This window comes from Trachurus japonicus, chromosome 6 (genome assembly GCF_045865225.1).
Source record: "Trachurus japonicus isolate A0001 chromosome 6, Traja_1.0".
Classification (NCBI taxonomy): domain Eukaryota; kingdom Metazoa; phylum Chordata; class Actinopteri; order Carangiformes; family Carangidae; genus Trachurus; species Trachurus japonicus.
This window is the reverse complement of record NC_140912.1, coordinates 12612800-12622556: the sequence shown is the minus strand read 5'-3', so window position 1 is coordinate 12622556 and position 9757 is coordinate 12612800. Positions and strand designations below refer to the sequence as shown.

The following is a 9757-nucleotide window of genomic DNA, read 5'->3' as shown; positions in this document are numbered from 1 at the left end:
AGTTATTTACTAATAATTTGTTTAATTCACTAATTAATGCTGCAAATGGAGCGCATCACTATAATGTTTCAACACCATGACACACTAAATTTTCTCATGGGAAAAAGAGGAATACACCCTCTTTCTTTCTTTCTTTCTTTCTTTCTTTCTCACACTCGTTGGCTCTTCGCTCTTGCAGATGGAGAGCTGGTCTCTTCCCTCAGCCTCCTCTCCTCCTTGGTGGGCAGGTCTCCGTCTCGGTTTTCACTCCTGATTACAAAGGAGGAGTGTCCAGCTCTGAAACGCTTTTACCCCGCCTGGCTTGAATAGACGGAGTCCTCTGGCAGAGACCGTGAGATCCCGGACAGTAGCCTGACTCCACACAGTGTTTGATTGGGCCAAAAGGACGAGCTGATTAAAAAAGACACCCAGGAAACATGGCTGTGGCGGGCTGCACAAGATGCATTAAATATATGTTATTCTTCTTTAATTTTATTTTCTGGGTGAGTTGAACACATTTTATTTATTTATGATTGCAGATTTCGTCTGAGTAATACAGGCCTCTACTGCTTCCTAACTTTTTCCCCTCTAAAAATAACATCTGCTGCTTACTGCTTACATTTACACATCTGTGTGGCTCTGTGCTTTCAATTTATAAATAAGTCTTGAAGGAGAAGCACAGGGTTTCCTGCCCTGCTGTGCTCATTATGCAGCTCTGCTCTCTTTTTGGAGAGGAGAGTGGCATCAGCACAGCACAAAACCTCAGCCAGTCACAGCTAAAAATGCTCTTATTTTCTGCATGGCCAGGCACCAGTGCAGGGTGGCTGAAAGGGAGGAAGAGGGTTGGGCTCGGTGCATGGGCATCTGACTGTGATGGGACTTCTTTTTTAATGTTTCACATGTCTCACATAAGCTGTGCTTCAGATTCATTATCTCTCTGAATATGCTGCTCATGCTTATATTTTAAACATGAACTGCAGATCTCTGCAGATGTTTTAGAGGGAAAACTGAAGAAAGGAGTGAGGCTCTCCCCTAATTAAAAACCAATAACAGGAGAGATTGAACAGAGTTTCTGGGGGAGGGGCGAGCCGTTTCCCTCTGAAATTACTTTGTTCCCACTACCTGGTCACCAAGTTACAGCAACTGCTGCCTTTGAGCTCAGGAAACACCACATCTGATGGGGCAGTTATTTAAATTCCATTCCCCCAAGCTGAGCTCTCCTCAAGTTCAGTTTGTTTTCTAAAATGTTATCTCAGAAGTGACTTACCATAGTGGTCCAGTGGCCTAATGTACCATATCTTTCTACTTTTACTCTTCATTACATCACACCAGACTTTCTGCCGAAGTGTCTTCCTCTTCGTGGCCTTCCACCGTCGGAGCTGAGTACTTGTTTGTGAATTTCCATGCGTTTTGCCTTCACAGAACATCCTTTTTCTTTCTTTTTAAAAAAAAAAAATGAGTACAGAGTCATCATATCCTCCACCCGCTAGTTTGATTGAGTGTTTCCTCTGTTGGTTTTGCTGCTGTAGCTACCTGTCATTGTGAAAAGTCTGAGCCCTCTCTTCCTCATTTTGCTATTTTTCATGTTGAGTTTTGGTTTCCTGTTTCTTGGAGAACAATAGACTGCACTCATGGCACTAAATGTGGAGATATCTTGATATAAACATTGACAAAAGAAAAAAGCTGTCTGCATGTTACTACTAATCTGTGCTGGGTGTGATCCTCCCGTAGTTATGCTCTATCAGCTTTTGTGTGGTAAAACTTTTATCAGGATATATCTGCTTTGGAGAGATTGAGGGAGATGAAGTTGAAAAACAAAGTTGTTGAGTCGGCTTTAAACAATGCTGTGAGGACATGGTCGGTGCCATAGGTCACTGGGGTGTCAGGATATCCTCCCATCCTCTCTTAAAGGACAGCGGACAGTTCAGTGCCTCATGGCACAGCTGGACACACAGGGCAAGAGACATTAGTAGACAGGTTTGGACACTGATTTGATCTAAGGAGTGTTGGACTTAGAGCCATCCCAGATGTCACACCACCGCGTCGGCATCATATGAAAAACCAAGTTGATGAGCCTTTTTAAATTGTCTTAAAAATTGATAACTACAAGTTTATTGTAATATTCATGCCAACGTTTCTTGACTATCAGACATCTTGAGAGGCTCTGATCCTTCTCAAGGTTTCATCAAAGTAAGAAACATGAAAGAGAATCATCAAAACCTTTTTCTCTCTGGGACAGCTGGCCGGAGGAGTGATCTTAGGAGTGGCCCTGTGGCTCCGCCATGACAGTCAAACCAGCAACCTCCTCATACTTCAGTTTGAAGGCCATCAAGCACCGAGCACTTTCTACATCAGTGAGTATACATGTTTAACATCAGAGCTTCCTCGTCACACAGTGTTTAAACACCATAGAAAAGAAGTTGTTTGTGGGTTAACATAATTTTTATTAAACAAAAAAAAAAAGAGATTTACAACATTTTTAAGTGGATATGTTTATCATTTCATTTATTTTCAAGGTTTCACAAGGTTTCTGCATGTCCACTGAGTTTATTTCAGTTTGGGGATACAAAGTGAAGACAAAATTGAATGCATTTATGGGGCTGCGTGTCATTCCCCCTATCTCTGCCTCCCCATTTCCTGTCTCTCTCAACTAACCTGTCAAGTAAAGGCAAAAAAGCCCCCAAAATATAGGCTACTGAAAAAAAAGAAATGAATGCAATTATTTTATAGCAGTGCAACAAGTGCTGTAGTACTGCTAAATCTAATTTCCTTATGTTGTGTAGATTAACTAATTTGTCCACCTCCTTAGTCACCATCTTGTCTTCTCACCAGTGATTCTTCCTGAGCTACTTCTTAGTGTTTCAGTCCTCATACCTTGTTTTCCACATTACAGGAAGCTCACAGTTAACACAGCAGTGTAAGTTCACTGATTCACGAAAATACATATCCATCACCATCAGCAGGGACCGTGTGAGTAATGCACATAAATAGTAAGAGCAGTGTGACCTCTCTGGAGAAGACAGGAAACAGGACCTACGTACATCCGCAGCATGACTTAGTAGTAGCACAGCCAGTAGTACTAGATGAGTTCTTAGTCAGATGTTTGGAAACTTCACAGAGTCCCAGGCTTGAGGTTCTTTGAAGAGAGAACAGATGCTGCAGACAGATGTTTAGACACATGTGGGCTCTGAGTAAACTATACCCGTCGGTGAGCGTGGTGCAGAAATAAAGCCATCATGGGCCTTCTGTCACTCACCCTTTAAATTATTTGGTCTACAGGAATTTTGTGTGAATGTACTGTATGTTCTCTGTATACGAAAGTCTCACAGGTTCAACCGAATCAAGAGTGTGTGTCTCACTAGAGTCATAAATCACCATCATGTCCACTTCACTGCCCTCAGCAGTACAGGGATTGGCACCAAAACCTACAATACATGATATGTTTGAAACATTTCAAAGGTCCATCGTTTCAGTTTGTTGTGGTGGTGAACTTTAGTGAGCCCATTAATTTAGCCTTGGGCTTCTGCTGCTCTCCCATACTTACTCCTCAGTAAATATACGGCGCAAAGGCAGGCCGGTGCTTTTTATAGAGGAGAGGCACACTCGTGATTTTAAAGGCAGGGCGGCAAGAGAGGCCCACCCAAGCGAGATCAAGGGAATGTTTCTTTTTTTTTTTCTCCCTCACTTGAACATACGCCCTTGCATAATTCAAATAACCTTGTACATGTGCACATTACCACTCAAATTAGAGTTTGGAGTGGATGTTTTTAGCATGCTGGCACACCAAAGTGGTATTTATGTAAGGCTGGAAATACACAGACTCCTACCTCTTAACCAGGCTCTGAAATCATTACTGGTGACAGTTGTCAGTCGTCTGGTGCTTCAGCCTCTCATGCTGTTGGAGATGCAGTGCGGGTGAAACATTTTGTTACACAAGTATGGTTGCCTATATTTCTGTTGCTTTACACAGTAAGTATTAACACATGTAGAGGCAGCACACACATCCCCCCCAAAAAAACTAACTACTGGGTGCTGGACAGAGACACAAGTACAAAAATCAACACACATACTGTACATGTGGTGATCAACTTGCACCCTGAGCAGTGCCTAGTGTGCAGACTTTATTTTTATGTCTGCATTGTTTCATAACTTAAGAGATACACTGTGTAAAGGCTGCGAAGGAAGGCACAATTAATGTTAATATGACATTTTACGTGTAAACAACGGTAAAGTGAAACCTGCTCCATTAATACTCAAACCAAAATGTCAAAATGGGAAATTTGCAAAACCTCCCATGAGAAAATGACAAAATACTGATGGATTTCAAAGTTTATTTATTTATTGTAACTCTGTTTGTTGTATTCAGTACTCTGTATGTTGTATTCTGTGATAAAGCTGTTGACCAAAGTTCAGCCCAAAGACAAACACGGGGGCTCCAGTAGCTCTGCCTCATTGTGGATAAATGAGAGTGCTGCTTTCTGCTGCCACTCTCATGCCGACATTTCAGCTGCTGTCAGTGGTTACAACAAACGCCAACTGCTTTCAGCACGAACACATCTATTTCACGCTCTTCCTTTGCAGCAGAACTTCAACCACTTTCATCCCTGCACTTCACTGGTTTAACTAACACTGATTCAGCCAGGCGATGCTAGCCTTGTTTAGTTTAACATAAAGACTGCAAAAGGGGGTCAACAGAAGCCCCCAGACCCCTCTACAGGGGTTTAGTTTGTCTAATGAGAAACTACATAAAACATTATTATTATCATTATTATTATGGAGAAAGCCAACCATTTCACATAGCCTCTATCAAGATAGAGAATGACTGTACAGTTCCTTCAATAGCCGTCATGTTAGATTTCAAGGCTACAGTGTCTGTCTACATTGTGCCTTTTTTTTCACCTTTAACAAAATGACAGTCACTCATTTATCTTCTATCAACTATCCACAGATATATGGGTTCACCTGAGTTTAAGCTCCAACAGTGTGGACATGGCTTTACAGCCCCCAACCCCCTTTTTTTTTCCTTTTTTTTTATGAATGAGAAGAAAGTGAGAAGTCCAAGTGGGGCTTTTAGCTGGTGTTCACCTCCTTTTTTTGCCCCTCTGGAGATTACAGAAGGAGACAAGAAATGAATGAACTTCCCTGGTGGTATAAAATTGCCCGTCTCCCTTAAAGTCTCAATAGCCTTCAAACCTCAAAGGGTGTTGTCATAGTAATGGAAGGCAGTGGAAGTAATGCCTGCTTTGCCGCATTGCCGGGTTACTGGCCCTGTAGCTGTTTCTCACTACAACAAAAACATCAAGTCCTGAAAGAGAGAGGCGGACAGGGAGGGTGTATTAAAGGAGGAGGTGTTGAGCTGAGCTGGGGAAAGTGTAAATGTAGGAAGAGCCGTGCGTGATCCATGAGGCAGGCTGCAGTGTACGGATGCAGAAGAGTCACAGTCTCTTACCGTCTGTCCTTTGCAGACCGCACTGTCAGCTTACATTAAAGGCTGCATGGGATTTGTTTGCGTGTGTGTAAGAATAGAAAACCAAGAAACAGACTGGTCCCAGACCGTCACACTAAAAGCAGTGGTGGGAGACGTATTCAGCAAACTGCCACTACACTGTCTTATTTTACTTCTTTATTTTATCGTGTTGTTCCCCTCTAAAGGATGACAAGATACACCCGAGGGGTCATATATTTATTTGATAATGCAAAAACCTGGTCTGAAAAATACCAACTATAGCTGTCACATACAGTAAATCTCGGGCAGTAAATAGTATTTCCCTTTGGATTTCTCTTTGAAATGTAGATGATATAATGATGTCACCTGGATGAAGTGACATCATTATCCTATTATATCCTATTATATTTATATGTTGTTAATGTGGAAGCTGAGCCACCTATATCCTGTAATTCCTTTTCCTGTAATCACTGGTGAACCGAAAATATCTCATTTACAGGAATTTGTATTTTGGCCTCCTTGTATGGGCTGTGTGTGTACATGCTCAAAAGGCATGTATATAAATAGACTAAACCTGAAGTGGCCTGTTATTTCCTGTTTTTGCTGCCATAGGGATATCTCAAAAGATCTTCCTGATCAAATGAAATTTCAAAGAAACAAGCATGTTATGTGTGCCAAAGCAAAGTTTATAGTTCATTTGCAGGTTAAGATTTGAGATCAGATAAAAAGGCTCAATGTATTACATAAGAGGTATTTTTGTAACAAGAAATAAATTACAGGTCGTTAAACATCTCATCTTAACACATCTTATGTCAGTAAACAATACAATAGCATACGAAGAGCTATCTTATGCAATGAGTACTATTACTTTTAATACCACAATTATTGTGATAATACATAGATTTATATTTTAAAGCAGGGAAGACACATTTAGGGCAGGCTGCAACACGTTGGTGTCACATAACAATACCTTTTATCATCTATGAATGACTGTCCCCCTTGTCCTCTAAATCAACTACGGTGTCCAGCACCGTTTTCTCTTAAACAAGTATAAAACACAACCTGAGCTGTAACTGGAGCTTCACTGCTATTCACCTGCTCTAGTGCCTGTTGTGTTGCACACGTCTATGTGCCATTAAACATCATTTGAAACCGTATTTTTCTCATCATTATGGATCATAATGACTAAAAATGGATTTTTATGGTAAATGCATTGTCGGACCTCTAAGATAAATTGTCTTCCCTTTATGGCAGTTTAATCACACAAATGTATTTGTGTGTGAGTGTGTTCACATCGTTCCTGGGGAAGGATAATGCTTAAGGTCAGAGGTCAGCCCAGAGGCAGGTTTGTGGGGGGTGGGGGTGTCTGGAAGGCATTTCCTGGCCTGGCCGCTGCACAGCGTCCGCTCCTCCTCCCCCCGCCGTGGAGCGGGAGCTGTTCATCCCCAGAACGTCAATAATGTCATGTCATCCTTCAGGGAAGGCGAGGGAAACAAACATCCAGGAAGTCCATTATCAAACAATGTATGGATCAATAAATGGGCAGCGGGCACACACTGCTCTGACACTGCTGCCCCCTAGTGGCTAAGAGGACGCAATGCTGACACAACGGTCTCTTAAGTTTCTTGCTGTGTGTGTTTACAGGTGTGTACATACTGATAGCTGTTGGAGCCGTGATGATGCTCGTTGGCTTCCTCGGATGTTACGGTGCCATTCAGGAATCTCAGTGTCTGCTGGGGACGGTGAGCCTCTCAATTTATTTTTTGATTTTGCAGCTCTTGTGTCTGTGAACTTTATCAAACAGGAACTCTGTCTAAAATTTGAATTAAAATAATCATTTTAACATGTGAGAAGCTTTGAGAATCAAACCATTTTCTTCTTTTCTTTCTTAAGTTCTTCTTCTTTTTGGTGATCCTGTTTGCCTGTGAAGTTGCTGCAGCAATCTGGGGTTTCATGAACAGGGACACGGTAAGTGATATGCACACACAGCTCGCTGAAGTCCAGTGAACCTGGTCTGTCTGACTGTCTTTAAAACAACCTGTGCGACTCTCCACTGTCCACAGATTTCCAAAGAGCTGATCAACTTCTACGACTCTGCGTACATCAAGGCTCTGGATGTCTCTGGGTCTCCTAGTAAAGACGCTGCCATCAAGGTCTTGGATGTGTTCCACAATACGGTACGTCATGACGAAAAATCTTCATTTGGCTTTGATGTGGCATTAACAACAATAGTTGTTTTATCATGTCTAAATTATAAAACATGTCAGTCATAATTTTTTTTTGAGTTTGAGATTGACCTCTTGTCTCTGTCCTTGGTCTCTTCAGCTCGACTGCTGTGGTAAAGGAGATGACAGCGCACTCTTTATGCAAGTCGCCACCACCTTGTGTCCAAGAAAGTCTGCAGAGGACTTTCTTCAATCTCAGGTACAAATTTGATGTAAAATGTATAATTAACAGTTGATTCCATTCATCCATTACATCCTTGCACATATCCATGTGCCACTAATTCACCTGTGTTTTAATAGTGGGTAATGGGAAGGGAAATTATTAGATTATAATATAGGACAATTGTTTATTATATATTATACAATATGTAATACAATATTAGATTTCACATTGATATAGCTTTGTACCTTCATGTCAAGTACTTACCACATATTCTCATCCAGTAACTTTATTTTACTCTGCTAGGTTAAAATTGACTCAGTTTGGGTCGGTGCAAAAGACAAAAAGTTAGACTTCTACCTTGAAGCTGTCACATGTTTGTTTTCTGTTTTCCAAAACAATGTGTATACAGTATGAGACTCTAAGCTATAACAGCATATTTAGTTTGCTCAGAAACCCTTACAGTGATGTGAACAAATAACACAAATGTGACTTGATTTAGGTTTATTTATTATGGGTTCTGCTTGGTGTTGTACCATTTTGATCCAAATGGCTGGTCCCAGCAATAAAGACACCCTCCCTTTAGTATTTGATCACAAATGAGACCATTAATTATCCAGAGATGTGTGGTCATCACAACCTGTTATTCTTGTTGTGACAGCAGATCCATGTGATGTAACTAAGTGTCTTTACGCTGCCTCTGTCTCCTCTCAGAGCTGTCACGTTAAATTGGTGGAGCTGTTCTCTGAGAAGCTCTACCTGATTGGTCTGGCCGCCTTGGTGGTTGCCGTCATCATGGTGAGTGTCAGATTGAAAATGTAGGCGCATATTTCATGCAGCGGTGATGTGAGAAGGCTCACGACAGCTTCTCTGAAACTCCTGCTTTTATCAGCTGTGACGAGGACCAGGGACATATCGCATTAAACCGCTCTGTCCTTTCTCCCACTCAGATCTTTGAGATGATCTTCACCATGGTGCTCTGCTGTGGGATTCGTAACAGCCCTGGAGTGTACTAGGAGTGCAGCCAACAAGCGTATAATGGAATTATTTTATTATGTGTTTCCATGCATCAGCTCCTCTTCCTTTTGATTATAACACAACGAGATGGATATCTCTCCTTTTTATTTTAGATTAGAAACTATAAATTGTGTTTGATATTGCTAATCTATCACCACTCACTTGTTTTAAGCAGTAATTTAGCTTCTATCTGTCAGATGGTCTTTATTTATCATACAATGCTTCAAACAAATCTTTTATATTTACAGTATATATGTGAAATATTTCTCTTAAGTCATTGAACCTAATGCTGTTTTTATGGATGTATAAATTGTATATATCTACTGTATACTTGTCACAATGTTAATACCACTTAGGAGAGTCCATGTTCATTCCTTTGCTAATTGTATTAGTGCCCAATGAACCATCTCATGCCTTAAATGATATCAAAACAGTTAGCTTTTATTACATAACTTGTTTTAACAATGCTAATAAATTATGTCACCTCTCTTGTACCATTGATTACCTACCTTGTTTTTTCTCATGACCCATTAAAATGAGATTGTGTCATAAATTTGGCGTCTGTTTTATGAGAGAAAAGCAAATAATAGAAGAGTTTGTTAAATAATAGAGGGGAAGATTCAGGAAAATAAACACTCTGTGGATCAAAATATTTCTTATCAGGACAATCAGCTTCACCCCACTGTCTTTATCTGGTGATTCCTTGTAAGAGGTTGCAGGCCCCAGTTTGGAGACCACTGTGCTACATAGATGGCCCAAGGAAATATACAAACCTTTCCGCAGTTTCATGCATCGATTCAAGTCCAGTCATAATAATCCACGTCCTCAGGTAGAATATCTCACTTCGTATCAGTGACGTTCTTCAGGACATTCGGTGTTTGTCTGTAAAACACTGTCTTTGTCCTCAGTTTGCAGTGAGCTGCCTGATCA

General features: G+C 40.9%; 1 protein-coding gene across 1 annotated transcript; it reads left to right on the top strand.

The window, feature by feature from the left end:
• Positions 1 to 333: 333 nt before the first annotated feature.
• Positions 334 to 9377, top strand: LOC146985712 (CD81 antigen-like). The gene is made up of 8 exons (XM_085778916.1): positions 334 to 482; positions 2219 to 2333; positions 7070 to 7167; positions 7319 to 7393; positions 7489 to 7602; positions 7751 to 7849; positions 8525 to 8608; positions 8761 to 9377. The coding sequence occupies exons 1-8, from the start codon at positions 417 to 419 to the stop codon at positions 8824 to 8826; spliced, it is 717 nt and encodes a 238-aa protein (XP_085635042.1). The 5' UTR covers positions 334 to 416; the 3' UTR covers positions 8827 to 9377.
• Positions 9378 to 9757: the final 380 nt, after the last annotated feature.